This window comes from Microtus ochrogaster, unplaced genomic scaffold (genome assembly GCF_000317375.1).
Source record: "Microtus ochrogaster isolate Prairie Vole_2 unplaced genomic scaffold, MicOch1.0 UNK16, whole genome shotgun sequence".
NCBI classification, from domain to species: domain Eukaryota; kingdom Metazoa; phylum Chordata; class Mammalia; order Rodentia; family Cricetidae; genus Microtus; species Microtus ochrogaster.
The window spans coordinates 4442224-4459056 of NW_004949114.1; the positions used below are offsets into that span (position 1 = coordinate 4442224).

General features: G+C 44.4%; 1 protein-coding gene across 6 annotated transcripts; it reads right to left on the minus strand.

The window, feature by feature from the left end:
• Positions 1 to 6230: 6230 nt before the first annotated feature.
• On the minus strand, positions 6231 to 16698 carry Chtop (chromatin target of PRMT1). Of its 6 annotated transcripts, none has more exons than XM_005367241.2 (6): positions 16407 to 16698; positions 14815 to 14896; positions 13394 to 13547; positions 10244 to 10433; positions 9278 to 9415; positions 6231 to 7419 (listed from the first exon to the last, which is right to left on the minus strand). In XM_005367241.2, the coding sequence occupies exons 2-6, from the start codon at positions 14877 to 14879 to the stop codon at positions 7214 to 7216; spliced, it is 753 nt and encodes a 250-aa protein (XP_005367298.1). In that variant the 5' UTR covers positions 14880 to 14896; positions 16407 to 16698; the 3' UTR covers positions 6231 to 7213. The 6 variants fall into 6 exon arrangements, with proteins under 6 accessions (XP_005367298.1, XP_026645076.1, XP_026645075.1 ...); XM_026789275.1 differs by lacking the exon at positions 16407 to 16698 and adding an exon at positions 16045 to 16194 and having other exon boundaries at positions 10244 to 10430; XM_026789274.1 differs by lacking the exon at positions 16407 to 16698 and adding an exon at positions 16045 to 16193.
• Between the last annotated feature and the right edge of the window lie 135 nt (positions 16699 to 16833).

Here is a 16833-nt window from a genome sequence, read left to right on the forward strand (position 1 = left end):
AGTTTTTCGAGACAGGGTTTCTCTGTGGCTTTGGTTCCTATTCTGGAACTAGCTCTGTAGACCAGGCTGGTCTTGAACTCACAGCGATCTGCCTGCCTCTGCCTCCCGAGTGCTGGGATTAAAGGCGTGCGCCACCATCGCCTGGCTCCCAAGAATATTTTTAATGGCATCAAATATGCACAAAACTGAATATGCCTTTAAAAGGAATGGATTTAAGAATGAAATCCTGGTATAGGCTAGGCCATGGGTGTCCCTTAAGGACATTTCTGTTACACAAAATAACCTGGCCTCCAAAGGACAAATATCATATGGTTTCACATATATGAATGGCCAAATTCATGGATATAAAAATGTAGGGTGGGACTGAGGTATAGCTCTGTGTGGAGGCACTTGTATATCATACCTGAGGCTCCGAGTTAGATTATCAGCACTGAAAAACAACGGAAGTTGGATAGGGTGGAGTGAAGAGTAGGATTGCTTGATGGGTAAAGAGTACCAGTTTGGGAAGATACACGGGTATGCACTTGCTGCTACCAAACTCTATATTTAAACATACTTAAGGTGAATTGTGTTATGCACACTTCTGGCTTTGTTTTTGAGGCAGAGCTCACTATGTAGCTTGGCTGGCCTGGCACTCACAGAAATCAAGCATACAGGGGAAACAGATAAGCAGAATAGCAGCAGCCACTAGAGTTTTGAAGTCCCTGATCTGAGGTACAGATATTGTTGAAAAGGGCATAGCAAGCTTACTGAATGGCACAGAAATTACTGTAACGCCATGTTGGTGGGCTGTGCTGGATTCTGTGCCCGGGAGTTGCTGCTAAAGCTGTTTATGGGAGATGGCCCTCTTAGCATGCTGATAACAGCCTGAGGACACTGGGTGCCACTAGCTGTTCTGCATCCCAGGACCTTAGTTGTGGGAGAAGCCACCAGAGCCAGAAAGCAGCATCTCCTTCTGCTTTTCCAGCCTTGTCAGATGGTAAAGGAAACATTCAAGAGATCCAGAACTATTTTTACTGAGTAGACAGAGTTAATGTAGCATTGTGAGAGTATCTTTCTTTCATTTGTTTGAGACAAGGTATCACTATGTATTTATGGCCTGGAGCTCTCTTTGTAGACCAGGTGGGCCTTGAACTCAGAGATCCACCTGCACCTCCCTTGTAAGTGCTGAGATTAAAGGCACATACCACATTTTGATAGTTTTTCTTAGAACTGTATCAAATGTTTACAAAATATGAAAAACGGCAGACACAGGCGAGGGGAAGGAAGAAAAAGGCAGAATTAGCCAGGGAGTTGCACAAGAAAATGCAGAGATCATGATCCTCTCCCATCCTGGTAACTAACCCCCTGTAGTCCTTTGCAAACTCACTTCTTTGTGGGTCTTTGTGTTTTTTTTTCCACGGTGTCCAGCACCGGGCATTTGTGGTTTACCAGTCTTTTCACTCTGGAATCTGCATGGTGCTTCGCAGACAGCAGACTGCAGGGTGCTGGCTGCTGGGATGAGCTTGAGCAAGGTGTTCAACACCCAGCACAGCAGCAACGGCACCTGGTACAACAGCATGTGCTCAGGCTGGTTGTTGTATCATACCACACCCGTCTGTGCTCTATGCGCTACCATACAGTTTGTGAACCAGGCAAGGGGCTGGAGATTGAAGCATACAAAGACACACAGGTCATCCTTGAAACAGGAATGCCCCCCTTACTGTGTACCAGAGCCGCTTTTCTTCAACAATCTTTTAGGGAATTTGGGCGTTGTCGATCTGTCTGGCTGCTTCCTGCTGAGCGGGAGTGCTGCATTCTCGGGGGTACTCCTTTTAATCTCTTTTAAACTTACTCTTTTCCTTTGTCTCTGGGGCTATACTCTGTCATTTTTTTTTTCATTCCTTTTGTACTCTTTTTACTAACTTTTCCTTTTTGAGGCCTTTCAATTCACTCTCTGACCTGCTGTTTCGGAGGGCACCCCTCAGAGTGTCTCTGGGGATGAAAACACACATACCGATCTTTAATCCACCCTCACCATTCCCGAGGGCAACCTCTCAGCGATCCCTAGTTCCTGATCTCGGTGGGACCTCCACTGAGGTTGTCAGTGATGATCTGCTGCCATTGCTTAGGCAGAGGGCTCATAGGTACAGTCCATCACCTGTCACAATGCCAGCAGCTGCTTAACGTCCAGGTGGTGGAGGGGCTCCATCCTGGGTGACTTTGACTTCCTAGCCTCCAACTTGGGCCTCAGTTCTTCAACGTCACATTTCATTTTCTTCCTGCCTGACTTTTAACTCAAGAATCCCCTGTATCAGAACTACCCAAGTAAATCACCTTCAGCCTGAACAAGTGTCTTTGGACTTCTTCCAACACCGATGGTCTGCTAGGTAACCCCACTGCTCCTCAACAACCTCAATCCAGTGCCTCTCTCCCCAATCATGGCAGGGATGATTCCTCCAGAGTCAGTGTATAAGTAGTGGGTCAGTTGACACACACAAACCTGTAAGCAGACTCACGCACAGTATACCCTGCTAACCTAATTGTGCTCTCGTGGTCAGCCTTCCCTTCTGCCTATATTTCTCATCAGCTGTGCTGGTGCTGATGGAGCCCAGTGCCTCCACACTTTAGTGTGTGTCCTGGAGGGTCTGGCCCTGCCTCACTTCAAGCTCCCTCTTCTGACTTCACTTACCCACTCCTTCAACAGTGGTTAGGCTGACTTGCCTAACTTGTCTTGGTTGCCTTAAGGTAGGTGCATAAGGTAGCTTTGCAGAAATACTTGTGTTGGCTCAGGTAGCAAACAGTGCCTCTACCTAGAGGCTACCTGTACCCTCTGTACTTCACCTGGGTGAGACGATGTGCACTTGTGGGAGGGTGCACAAGAATGATGCCTAGCTTTACCCAAGGACTTCGGCATCAGGTCTCTTGACAAGTCCAAAGAACAAGGATGTGGATATTCCGGGCTTGCTCTTCTAGGAGACCAGAACTTAAGGTACCCAGCATTTGAGTGGAGGGACTTAAAGAGTGAAGGGTGAGCTTTGGTAAGGATTAAACAGAGTCAGGCAGACAGCTTGTGGTTCTAGTTGCTTACTGACAGCTATTCCTGGAGAGTAGCCATCTGCTTGGGTGAAATCTCAGCTGCTAAGGACTCCTGCTAATCACAAAGGATGAGAAAAGAAGTTGTGTTCCTGGCCTTGGCCTTCCCTCATCCATTCTCAAGCCTGTTTTTTTTCATCCCTTTAGAGAATGTGCGAGTGAATTTAAGATTGTAGGGCATTTTGGGAGAACCCTTTCCATCAAACTTCCAGAAAGCTTTTCCATTGCATCCCTTTCCCATGGATGTTTATATTGAGCTGATAAGGTAAAAAAGCTAAACACAAGTCAAACTTAGATGAAGTGAGTCCCTTAAAAGGCATCAAAAACACCCCTCAGTTATGGCCTGGACCTGCTGGGCCTTTGTTGCCATCAGCACAATTGCCCTTGGCCTGCCTCCATCCCCTCATGTGGGATGTTCTTCTGTATGTGATGCTTTCATTGGTTAATAAATAAAGCTGTTTTGGCCAATAGCTTAGGCATATTTCTAGCTAGCTCTTACATTTTGAATTAACCCATTTCCATTAATCGATGTATTCACACAAGGCTGTGGCTTACTGGTAAGGATCTGGAGTCTGTCTGCTTCGACAGTTATATGGCATCTCTTTGACTCCGCCTATTTTATAATCTCTGTTCTGATTTCCTGCCTGGCTTTACTCTACTAAGCCATTGGCCTAAACAGCTTCTTTAATAGCCAATGGAAATAAAACATATTTATAGCATACAGAGGGGAATTCCACATCATCTATGTATTATTTTGGCCTACTTTATATTATCCCTCTATCCTTACATTGCCCCTGAGCAATGTGGTCAGCCTGGATCCCCAGCATGCTTGGTTGAATCATTAGCTAAGGTGTGGAGTTGGAGCCCACCCAAAGAGTGGGAACTTCCATCCCTACCCACTCTGCCATCTAGAGTAAGCAGAGGGCACCAGAACCACCCCATTGGCATATCAAGCTAAAAAATTGTGGAAACAAGACAGACATGGTGGCACAGACCTGTAATCCCAACATTCAGGAGGGTGAGGCAGGACCATGAGTTCAAGGTCAGTTTATGCTGTATTATTAAGAACTAGTTTTACCACCAGGCAGAGGTGGTGGTGCATGCCTTTAGTCCTTTATTCCCAGGATCAGAGGCAGGCAGATCTCTGGGTTCGAGCCAGCCTGGTCTAGAGTGAGTTCCAGAACAGCCAGGGCTACATAGTGAAGCCCCATCTCAAAAAACAAAACAAAAATCAAATCTCAAAATACAAAACAGGAGGTAGACCATCACAAATCTGGATATGGATTCCTAGTTAATAGTGTTGGGCATGGGATGAGGTATGGGACCAGAATCCAGAGTTCTCATGACAATGTTTACAAAGGTTATCTGAAGCAATGAAAATGAGGCTTGAGCTGGGTAGTGGTGACACACACTTAGCTCTTGGGAGGCTGAGTTCAAGGCCAGTCCTGCCTAGACAAGAGTTCCAGGGCAGCCAGGACTGTTAGAGAAACCCTGTCTCGAAGAAAAAAAGAAAATTTGACTCTTGGATAATGGGAAAGCTGGGGCTTCGTTCAGCTGAGCAGGAAGAGGAGATAGAGGCCAAGTGTGGCCCTCTCCAGATCCCCGGCATTTTAGGGCCCTTGCCTCCTTAGCCCTGCCTCTTGTACTCTCAGAGCCAGTGTGGCTGCTGCTTGGTTGCCAGAAAATAGGCATTAGTGTTAAAAGTCCCAAGACACCCAAGGATAGGAGGTACTTTAGGACTCTTACCATAGTGACTGGGTAGCTAGGGTTTTGTCCCTGTTGCCCCATCTCCCACAGGACTGTGATATTTGAATGGGGGCAGTGCTTCAGCCGTTGTGGCTAACAATCATCTGTAACTCTAGTTCTGGGTGATTTGATAGCTTACTTCTGACCTTACGGTAACAGGCACACATATGGCTCCAAGATACTTAACGTATGTGCTCTAACTGCACGCTTACCGCCTCATCTTGTAATTTTTGACACATAGCCCAGACTCGACCCAACTTGTATGTAAGCCTCTTGCCTCAGTCTCCTGAGTGCTGGGATTACAAAGGATCCTTTTGCCCTATCTTTAAACTTTCTTCAGCTTCAAATTTCATTAAAGCTTCCACTGATCAAATCTTCCGCCTAGGCTCACAATGCACTTGTGACACAATGAGGCCTTGTTTGATTCTGGAAGGCAAGTCCTCAGTAGATGGTGGCTCAGGAGTCAGGCTCGCCCTGGCCCGGCTGGGGCATGACCATGAGGGTGGCAGAGGCAGAAACAAACCTTAGGAGAGACCTCCCCCGCAGCTGTATGCAGCAGGTGGGGCTGAAGGGCCTATGGCTGGTAGAGGAATTGAACCTCTTCATGAGGTAGGAGTGATAGGGGTAGAAAGGGGGCCTAGAGCCATTTTCCTTTGCTGAGATCTACCCCCAAGTACCAGCCTCCTACCAAAGTCCTTGCCTGGCCCCTCAGACTCTCCAGAGACCTCAAGCAAGTAAGGATTCAATTCAAGGTAAAGGAGTATGTTCAGTACGCCCTTCCTGGCTCTTAAAACATCTTTTTTCTCAAACAGAAAAAAACAGTGCTATGGGGGCTGGAGAGATGGCTCAGCGGTTAAGAGCACTGAATGCTCTTCCAGAGGACCCGGGTTCAATTCCCAGCACCCACATGGCAACTCACAACTGCCTGTAGCTTCAGTTCCCTGGAAGCTGACACCTTTACACCAATGCACATAAAATGAAGTTCAAATAAATTAAAAAAAAAAAAAAACTGCCATGCACCAATACAGCAGTACTTTCTAGGTGGGTAATTCTTTCTAAACGCTTAATCAAAAGAAAGCAAAAGTTTTACTACCCTCACCCTGGATTTTTTTTTTTTTTCCAAGACCGGGTTTCTCTGTAGCTTTGGTGCCTGGCCTGGAACTCATTTTGTGGACCAGACTGGCTTCGAACTCAGAGATCTGCCTGCCTCTGCCTCCTGAGAGTTGGGATTGATTAAAGGCATGTGCCACCACTGCCCAGCTTTGTGTAGCCCTGGCTGTACTGGAACTCACAGAAACCTGCCTGCCTCTCCTGAGATTAAAGGCATTCAACACCACTGAGGGTCCTACCCCCAGAATTTTAACACGAGAATTTTCAACTATAAAAGGTACATTAATACACCACAAAAATTGGTTATATGGCCATTTTAAGGAACTCAAAAAATAAACAGAAAGCTTGAGTTGAATTTGAGAGAACAATTTGTTATAATGAACCAGAAATACAAGATTCCACTGAAACTGAACAGCTGACAAAACATAGTTGAAATCAAACCTTCAAGAGGGTCAAATAAAGGCAGTTATGTGGATTAGACCAAGATTGGTTCTGGACATAGGTAGCTGCATTTCAGTATTCCCAGCAGTTAGTTTGTAAACAGTCTCCCACCCTTGTTCTTCTGCCACATCAAATGGCTTCTATACTAAATGTGTACAGGCCTCTTGGACATGACACAAAGCCAAAAAAACTTAAAAATCTTATTTTAGGGTGGAAACTGTACATATCCACCTCAGCAAGTCAGCTGCCACGTATGCAATGTCAATGAGCAAACCCAGTGCTACCTTGTGTAAGCCTTTCCTGGCCCAGCAGCAGGAGCAGCATCTCCAAATGACCACTTCACCATCAACCTAGCAGACACACACCTTTATAGAGTTTTAGCTACGACCAGAGAGCTTTTAAGGAACATGTAGAATTCTATCCCAGAGCCCACTGGCTCCTTCTGGGAACTTTTTCTGGGATCATAAAGATGAACAGAAGAAATATTAAAATGACAGCGTACATGGCAGGTGAAGCAGACTGGAAAAAGGTTCTACTCACAAAGCCAACACATTCCTGTTGAAATATAAGTCTGGGTGACTGGATAAACAACAAAACAAACTCAACCAAATCAAAGGAAAATAGGGTTTCATGTAACACAGTATCAAAAAGTAGACGGAACAGACTAAATGCCCCATCTGGTAGCAGGCAAGTCCACAACCTATTGTGATAGGTCCTTCCAGCATCAATCAGATTTCTTCTCATGTTTTCTCAAGGTTTTTTTTTTGTTTTTTTGTTTTTTGTTTTTTATATAGATGTGGTGACTTTAACAAGAGTCTAACAGTGGGTAGGCAGGCAGGCTTCAATCATTTGTTTCAGGATCTGTCTGTGCCATGTAGGCATCCAACTCGGCATCCAGGTGTCCATTAGTTTTTGACATGTACGCATCCAGTTGGTTGTCCAGCTGCTCCTTGGTCAATACAGGGCGAGTGAGGACACCTCTCCCTCGGCCACAGCCACGGCCTCGGCCTCCAAAGCCCCCTCTTCCCCGACCTATCATACCCCGACCTGGCCAAATTGAAAAAGAAAAAAAAAAATAAAGAAGATAGTTACACATAGGTTTGATGGTTCCTAGAAAAAGTGCCCCGTTATACTTTGGGGGCCTAGCTGAGATGAGCTCAGGGTAAAGAGAAGAAGTATGGAAAAACAAAAAACACACTGGGTAGAAAGCAATACATGGAAAACACACACAATGAGTTCCTCTTATGTATTCATCTTTAAATGCTACTAAAAGAAAAAAAAATCTGCCCCTCCCACTCTGAAACAGGGTCTTGCCATGCAGACCAGCTAGCCTTATTTTAAACTTGTAGCTCAGTCGGTAGGGTGCTTGTCTAGTATGGACGAAGCCCTGGGTTCAATCCTCAGCACCATATAACGAACACCTGTAATTCTAGCATCTGGGAGGCAAAAGCAGGAGAATCATAAATTCAAGGCCAGTCAGGGCCACAGGAGACCCTGTCTCAAAAACAAGAGCCTCCCAGTTGCTGGGATTATAGGTATGTATAATTAGCTGAAAAAAATTAAACATTAGCAAAGATTCCTAAGACAAAGGAACCACCAAAAGTTTGGAACTTACTAAGTTCATAATTAAAATACATTAAATTAAAATATATAATCCTAGTTAGTTAGGAGGCAGTAAAAAGGGCACAGAGAATCCAGGGTATTCACAGTATTCTTCTGTATCACCTCATCTGTTATTCTAGAAAAAAACTTAGCTGCTACTTCTCTGACTGGTCACCTTAGGACAACTATTATCTGAGAAATAATTTCAATTCAGTAACCTAACACTCAGCTTTCTCAAAATCGACTAGTCTTTCCTAACCTCTGAAATCTCTCTCAGAAACCATGTCATGACAATCTGGAAATTGTCTTGGAAATCTGGAAATCCTGAAACCCATACAAGTTCATACTTCATTCAATAAGCCAAGTGACACAGAATGGCTGAGAAAGAAATACACCCTTGTTATCAGATGTCCTAAGTTATTCTTCAGCACCATCAATGTTGTGGATTATGAAGACCTATCCCACACTTTAGAAAGAACAAGAACAATTATCTATAGAGCTTACTAGAGTAAGTTGTTCAATCCATCAACAGGTAGGTGTTGGGAGTTTCTTGTTAAGCTCTTAAGCCAGAAAACCTCCCATGAAATTTGGTACTGACACCACCATCATTAAACTCTTCTGATTTGGTCCATGAGATCACAAGACAAGAATCAAGGCACCAAGGTAAGATTACTAACAACATCCAGCTGGCTAACTGGTAGAAACACACCTTTCAGCATCGATCAGGAAAACTGTGTTTAGTTCTTTTTCAGTGCCAACAACAGGTGTCAGGTCTCATCCTATTACCACACAGCACTGTTGGACTGGATATGGAGTCTCATGCAGACTAAGCATAGAGCTACATCCTTCACCTTTATCTCCCTCTTACTTTGTTTCTAGGGTGTAAGATTGAACCAGCCAGTACGTGTTCACTGTGCTTCACCTCAGTTCCACTTCACCTATCTCCGCTAAACTGGCTTTGGCCTATAGAATGGGTGTGTAATGGTGGTGGTGGTGGCAACAGCAGGTAGATACAGAAAAAGGAAAAATTCCAAGCCGGTCACTGCATCATTTTAATAAACAATTTAAATTGCTAAAAACCTGGAGAATGCTAAAATGTGGCTCTGGAAAATGTACCTGACTGTTAATCCTAACAGACCTTTGCATTATCAGCATGTTAATTTAGAAAACAAACCAGTTTTAAAACAACAAACAAGACAAACAAACAAGCCTGCCTGACTTGAAGCTGTGCAGAAAGGTGGCTCTGAGTTTTGAAGGGAGGAAAATAAGGGGAGCTACTCTCTGAAGTTGGTAGCTGACTAACCTCTACCACCGATTCCGCCACGACCCATAGCTCCACGCCCTAGGCCCCCTCTCCCAGGACCTCCACGACCTCGAACACCACCTCTTCTTAAGCCCATTCGGGGAGCTACGGCTCGTCCACCTCGGAGCAGGTTTTGACCTTGGAGAGGAGGCATACAATGTATATGCAGGTAAATCCAAGAGAGACAAAGTAGATTCTAACCAAAGGAAGGCGGTGAGGGTTAAATAGTAATAATTAGTTAATGTTTAGTCTGGGTGGGGCAAACTGCACAGTGTGTGTGAGCAGATTATTCAATTTAGTAATTCTGATCATAGCCATCTTTGGGAAAAAAAGCTGGGACTTAAGTTCATGAATTTAAGAAGCTAACAATCAGATGCCTGGCATTATGGTAGATTTAAAAATAAATGTTAATTCCTGTTTTCAATATATCCTTGAGGGGTAAGAACTTTACAAAGGGAACAGGGTAACATGTCCCAAGAGAATGATACAGATAGGTAGACACTACGGATCAAACTGTCCCCTCTCTTCCAGATTAATAGTTTTTCGCTTCAGGAAGGCAGTCAGTTAGTCATGACACAGGTCAAAAGACCCATACTTTTTTTCTTGGCATTGAGGATATTCAACCCAGGGCCTCGCACATGCTAACCACACATTTCTTAAGACTTATTTCCAGAACTTGAATGTGCTTTGATTCAAGCAGCAGCAGCAGGTGTTTTCAAATGGAATGGAGATGACATGAATTACTTGTTGCTATGCAGGTCATAGCCTCTCACCATTGCACATTATCAGAAAAGGAATGATATTGATAAAACACATGCAGCATACTAAAAATGTGATTTCAAAAGTTATTAATTAGATTAATACAAATTTAGGATTAAAGATGCTAAACAAATATGACCATAAGCAGCTCAAGAGAAAGGGGAAGAGGATAGAATCCAACCACTATCAGCTACACACGACACTGACCTCGGAGAGACATCCCGCCCCTAAGCAGAGTTCTGGTGGCACGTCCCCCACGTAGTCCTCCTCCTCGGGGCAAGCCTCTTTGGATTATGGGTAGGCCTCTTCCTCCAATTGCTCCCCTGGCCAGGGCACCTATGGGTCGGCCTAAACGTGCCTGGATGTTACTCTTACCCAGGCGCTGCTTTAAGCTCTTCTGGAAAAAAAGGTGTTAGAGGATTGAGATCAAAAAAAAAAGCAATTCGGTGGGATTAGGCAGTTTAAAGTACAGGGAAAAAAAAAGGCAAGTGAGGCACCTGGTGTGGAGGGTATAAGCCTGTTGTGGGTAACATAGAATCCCAAACAAAAAAGACTTATTTACCTCAAAATATGGATAAAGCAGAATTCTGATCCAGAAAAAAAGCTCCAGAAGTTCTAGCATGGTGTACAACACTGGCACCAGCGCAGACAACCTTACTAAAATGACTACTCAAGTCACACAGCAGTAGCTGCAAACCTGATGCTTCTTAGCCACAGGTTGACAATCACGTGTCTTCATCCATACCTGCCCAAGAACTACACTGTTTGGAAAGGCTTACTCACACACCACTGGGAGTGCATCACATTCTGGCAAACTTAAATTACAAGTTCACTTGAATTCTTGAGACTTAAGGACAAGATTGGCTTCTCAGTCAAAGAGGCCAGTGTGTTCCAGTTTTCCTTTGAGTATCTATCGCCAGACGATCCTTTTTATTTTATTTTTTTACCTTAAGATGCAAATAAACAAACAAAATCAACAATCCTCTCCTTTCATTTCTTAAAAATCTGTAAATTCCACATTTCCCATTGCCAACAGTTTTCTTAAGCCAGAAGAATGGCCTTGAACACACAATCCAAATGTATCTTCAGAGAGTCAGTTAAATTCATGTTAAAATTAAAACAAGTAATCTAATGACCAAAAAGGACCACACAGAGAAAAAGTACATACTAGATATATTAATTTTTAATAATTAGTTTCTCCAAAGGCTCTGAAGATCACATCTCAGATAGATTTCTTCAAAGGAAAAGGAGACAATACAGCCTCGAATATAACCAAGACTAGCATTCTGGTCTTCCATAAAGCCAGTCAATATTAATGAAAATGGTCTTCTTGCACACAATCCACTTCTGTCACACACTAATGGCAGACATATACAAATGGCTGTGCATATACACTTTCCCTGAATTAAGAGCTCTGCAAAAGATGCTGAAACATTAGCTTTCAGACACAAAATCTTAAAATGCTTCCAATTAGAGGAGAAAGGCTCTTATCATTAGGCATTTAGCACAGGCAGGCGAAAGCGACCTGAAGGGCCTGTCTTGTTACTCCCCCAATTACCACAGTAATTATTTTTTGTGGTGCGTGGGCATGAAATTCATATACTTTACCACTGAACTGTACCTCCAGACACTAGCACACAGCTATGAAGTCACAACTGCATTCTCATGTTCAATTACTGAGTATACTCGTTCTCCTGAACAGTAGAGCGGGGAGTCCGTCTCCATCCTTAGTCTCTACCCATCCTGGACACTCATAGAATACTCATAGCACTACTCCGTTTTTACTCCAGAGCTGTGCTGCATAATAAAGTAGCTACTAACCACACATACACATATATACATATATATACTTAAATTAAAAAAAACAATTTAGTTTTTGATCTGGGTGGGGTGGGTGGCATACACCTTTAATCCCAGTATTCTGGAGGTACAAGTAGTTACATTTCTGTGAGTCTGAGACCACCCTGGTTTACATATAGAGTTCAGGCTAGTAGTAGCTACATATTGAGACACTAGCCTCAAAAGCACACCAAACAATAACAAAAACCAAAAACTAAACAAAATTTGGGTTGGCCTTGAACTCATAATGCCTCTAAATTCTGAGATAACCACTGTATACCCTTCATCTGGCCTTAACATAAGTAAAAGAAAAAAAGCCCCTCCATCGCACGAGCCACACTGCAAGTTCTTTATAGGACATAGGGCTACTGAACAGATTCAGAGCGTCGCACCAATGCTGAAGCTCATGTTTGCTACTGCTTTAGAGATTAACCTGTTGAAAGGATCTGGCACAGCGTTATCAGAGATGTCATAAATTTTATTTACTCTTGGAAAACGGTGGGCCTATGGCTTATTGCTCTCCTGAGTCACGGATGAACCTAACCACTCCACAGCTGAAAGGTAGACAAAGCAGAAAGCCTTGCTTATTTTCAGTCAGTGAGCCCAAAGGTTCAGAGTGAGGGGTGGGTGTTATAAGTGCTGATTCTATGCACAGCCATGCAGTGCTACCAGTTAAAGTCCTTACAGTTGCATGGCACCGCCCTCTGGACGCCCAGCCACAGCTTGGACATATCCTTCCACAGCCACTCTCCGGACTTGCATATAAAGTCTACGAATGATAAAGAGCAGGATTTATTTCAGGCCTGAACAGGATTACCTCGTACTGGAAATGTGAAAGAGAACTAACATTTGATCATCCTGTATGCTTGTTCTACTGTGATGTAAAAACACTGAAAACCTTAGACCCAGGCCATTCAGACTCTGCACTAGGAAGACTAAGATTATTCTAGCTTGGAAATCATTTTATATATAGCTAAGCAACTAAAACAAAGTTATTCTCCTGTTTTTTGGGAAGTGGTGAGAACTGAATCAGGGGGACCTTGTGCTTGCTAGGAAAGTGCTCTACCAATGAACAACACTCCCAGACTAAACAAAAGTTCTTTGTAGAAAAAGATTAAAAAAAAAAATTCTATTTCAAGAGCAAGGATCAGAAAATAATCAATTAATTCTCACTGATAAACCTACAGAGGTGTCAAACTCCCGAAGGGAAAAAAGTACTAAAAAGTTACTTAGGCCGGGTGGTGGTGGCACAGACCTTTAATCCCAGCACTTAGGAAGCAGAGGCAGATGCATCTCTGAGTTCAAGGCCAGCCTGGTCTACAGAGTGAATACCAGACAGCCAGGGATACAGAGAAACGCTGTCCCGAAAAGAAAACAAAACCAAAAAAAGTTACTTAATTGGTACCTGCCCAAACTGGAATTCGTTGAGCATTTGTTCAGAGAAGTTTCAGCTTTTGCCTGAGCCATCTTCTAACCATCCATTATATGCTGACAGACTGCCAAAACACATTCTCTCACCTGCTTAAGTTTTAATGCTGCCTGGACAGAGGGTCTATTCTCCATCTGCTGGGCCAGTCTTCTGTTTCTGGCACTGGCTAGCTGCTGCTGCTGCTGCATCGAAGCCCGAATATTCACTGGCATCGGCTGTTTGTTCTTCAGCATATTAGTAAAGCTTCAAGGTCGAACAAAATGGGTGTTTAAATAAAAGCTTTATTATAAAACACTTATTGGCATTTTCATGGCTTGCTAGACCAGGAGCTCCAGATCCCACGAACTTTAAAGTGGCACATTTGGATCAAGGTGGATGTGGGTTAAAGACTCCTCTGTTTCCACAAACTTGCAAGAACCAGAAATTCAGAATGCAGTCAAGTGCAGCACAATTAAAAGTGATAACAAGGGCTCAGATAACAGCTCTTAGAGAAGTGGAAAGTATGAAAAACACGCATTAAGCAAGTATGATGACAAGAAACAGAGATGCAGTTACAAAGACAAACAAAATGCCTACACCTTTGGAGAGGGAAGGGTTCATTCTAAGGACAAACAGGAAGAAAAACCAGAACACCTTTAAAGTCCACTGAAATAGTACAGACAAATTATGTAAATTTATTACATTCTAACATGTTACTTAGTAACACACGAACACAGGTAATTAACGTATCACATCTTAAAATATGAGCAGAGAAGTACATTTGCTTTAGAAGCAAAAACAGACATTAAATGCCTTGGAACTTCTAGCAACAACATGATAAAATGGTGAACGACACCAAATAAATGAAACTCTCAGAAGCAAAAACTGCCTTTAAATAAATTAATTTTTCTCAGTCTTCAAATAATCACTTTTTCTAACTCAGTACTTCTGAGAAATTTAAATTAATGGAACCACTTAAGAGCCTATGAGGACATTCTATCATTTCTGTTAAGTTTTATGGAAGAAAACACACAGCTGTCAAAAGAATTCAAAACAAAACAAACTAAAAAGCAGAATGGAAAGAAAGTGAAATGGAGCAAAGCAAGTGCCTCTTACAAGGCCCAAGAATGACATTCAGGGGCCTTTGGACATAGTTACGGCTTGCTACCTGCCTCTTACAGGCCAGACACAACATTGCTGGTCTTGGACTAGGCAGCAAGCCTACTGCAGCCAGGATACACCGTATCATCATGCTGCACCACCTGTATCAATGTTTAAAAAAAGAAGAGTGTGAGGAGTCCTTCAAAAAAATATATCCCACCAGGTAAATAGTTCAGACAGCTTATCTACTGATAAGGGGTTTTGAAACAACCGCCCAATTTGTTTTGTGTACCACATTAGATGCAATTAAGAACAGAAGTCTGAAGCCTTCTGTTATTTAGCTTACAACTGGTTTTTGTTATTGGACCCCAGGGCCAACTTAAGTACTGTTTCCTTAGGAAGGAGCTGAAGTTGCTGTTGGCTGCCTCACCGCTCGTTTAGAGACATCTTGGTGGTGCTTTTTAGCACGACTTTCGGCGCCGACTGAGCAGCCATCTTCAAATCCCGAGAATCTACAAAGGACAATATGCATAGTGAATAAATTAAATCAGAATAATCAAGATCTTGTTTTCTTTATTTCCTTTTTTTTCTTTTGGCTTTTTTTTTTTTTTTTGAGACCGGGCTCCTTTGTGTAGCCTTGGCCGTCCTGGAACTTGACCAGCAGACCAGCTACTTCTGCACCCAAGTGATTAAAAGGCCTGAGCCACCACCTCAGCCCAGCTGATTACAGTCTCCCGAAGAACAAGGCATAAACCAATGAAAGGCTGGCCTATATTACAAACTCTTGAAGATCATATTAAAATTCATTTTAAGAACTTAAGTTTACATTACAAGTCTGTCAATTTATTAAAATGTCAAAGCCCCAGTATGGACAATGTCTGCCAAAGCCTCCAAAATGGCAGAATCAGATGTAGCCAAGGCCTAGGAGCTTGGCTTTCACTCTTCTTTTCATCCTAGACTGATTTGGCCAAGGAATATTAAAGAAAAAGACCCCACACCAAACTTAATTTACCTTAATGCCTGGATTTGGACCAATTAAACTACAATCTGGCCACAAGGGCTGGGGAACAGCAACTGGAGTTGGAGGGAGAGCTACCTAGGTGCATCTTAGGTGTCTATAAAAAACTGAAAGACATGGATTAGGAACCGTGCAGGAGCCGGGAATTTTAACACAGCTCAGCGGTGCAGGGATTGTCTAGCACTAATGAAGCCCTAAGTTCAATTCCCATCTGAGACAGGGGAAGGGTGAGGTCATTGTAGATTACACTTGACACTGAGGCACGAACTCTCTCACACAGACAAATCAAAAGGAACAAATGCCTGATTTCAAAACCGATTTTCAACTCCGAATGCAAGGGAGTTCTAGTAAGATACGGCAGGGTAAAGTCAGAAAAGGTTTACTTCGGGTATTCAACCTGAGAGCTCTCTGAAAAGCACGCCACAAAATTTAACCGTAGCCAGACCTGATGGCCAAGCTCAGGGCTAGCCTGAGTTACTTGAGATGTCCTGGCTCAAACTAAAGGATTTTTAAAATAAATAAAAATAAGAGGTTGGGGACGTTAACTCGGAGCGCTTGTCTAGCCAAAGCAGGGTTTGGGGTCCCATTTCGGTGCCGCAAAACCAAACACCTAGAGCGGCCGCTAAATCCCGTAGTCCTTACATTTAACCTTCCATCCCATTCTCAAAGCCTCTCAAGGCGCCACTGGTCAGTTGCTTATTTCCGTTGTTACCCCTACCCACCACCACCACCACTCGGGGGGGGGGGGGCTGGAGCTCCGGCGTGGGCGCTCGTCTAGATAAGCAAGGCTCAGGACCGAAAAGCCAGAACCAAACCACCGGAACCATACAGGACCAGCGGGGCCAGCACCGCCGACGCCGCCGGGCCGCTCGCCCGCCCGCCGCGGTTCCGGCTCAGCCCCCGCCTCCCGGCTCCGCCCCCTCCCCGGCCTGCGCACCCCGCGGCTCGGTCCACACCTGCCGCCCGGCCCGCTGCCCGCGCTCGGCTTCCCCGCAGAAACTCACCGAAGGAGACGGACGCCAGCGCTCCTCCCGGGGCTGCCACCACGGCTGCGGCGGGCGGGCCGAGGGCCGGCCGAAGCTGAGCTGATGGGGCCCGCTCGGGTCAACTAGCTGGGCGGTTGGGTTAGATGCTTAAACGGTATGACGCGAGGCTCACTCCTTGCGGCTGGGTACCTAGTCGGCCGCTCCTCCCGCTCGTCAGGCCTGCCCTTTCCTTCCTTTCGTTTGTGCCACCACGGCCGGCGCCGCCAACTCCCGCTTGGTGCCCAAAACAAAATGGCTGCCAGGCATTAGTGCAGCGTGACTGGCTAAAATGGCGTCGACGCACTTGCGTCATTGCGCGCGCAAGCAGGGGCGTGGTAGGTGCTTTGGCCGGCGCAGGAATCGCAGGAGAATCTCCAGGGACCTCGGCTAAGGTTCCTGCAGTTAG

Bases quoted from the DNA above. Each gene is read 5' to 3' on its own strand.
- Chtop (XM_026789274.1), bottom strand. The intron at 9,416-10,243 runs GTCAGTGTCGTG...CTCCTCTCCAAG, and splicing joins GGGCGGGATGTCTCTCCGAG to GTCAAAACCTGCTCCGAGGT. The intron at 7,420-9,277 runs GTTAGTCAGCTA...CAATTTGGCCAG, and splicing joins TGGCGGAATCGGTGGTAGAG to GTCGGGGTATGATAGGTCGG.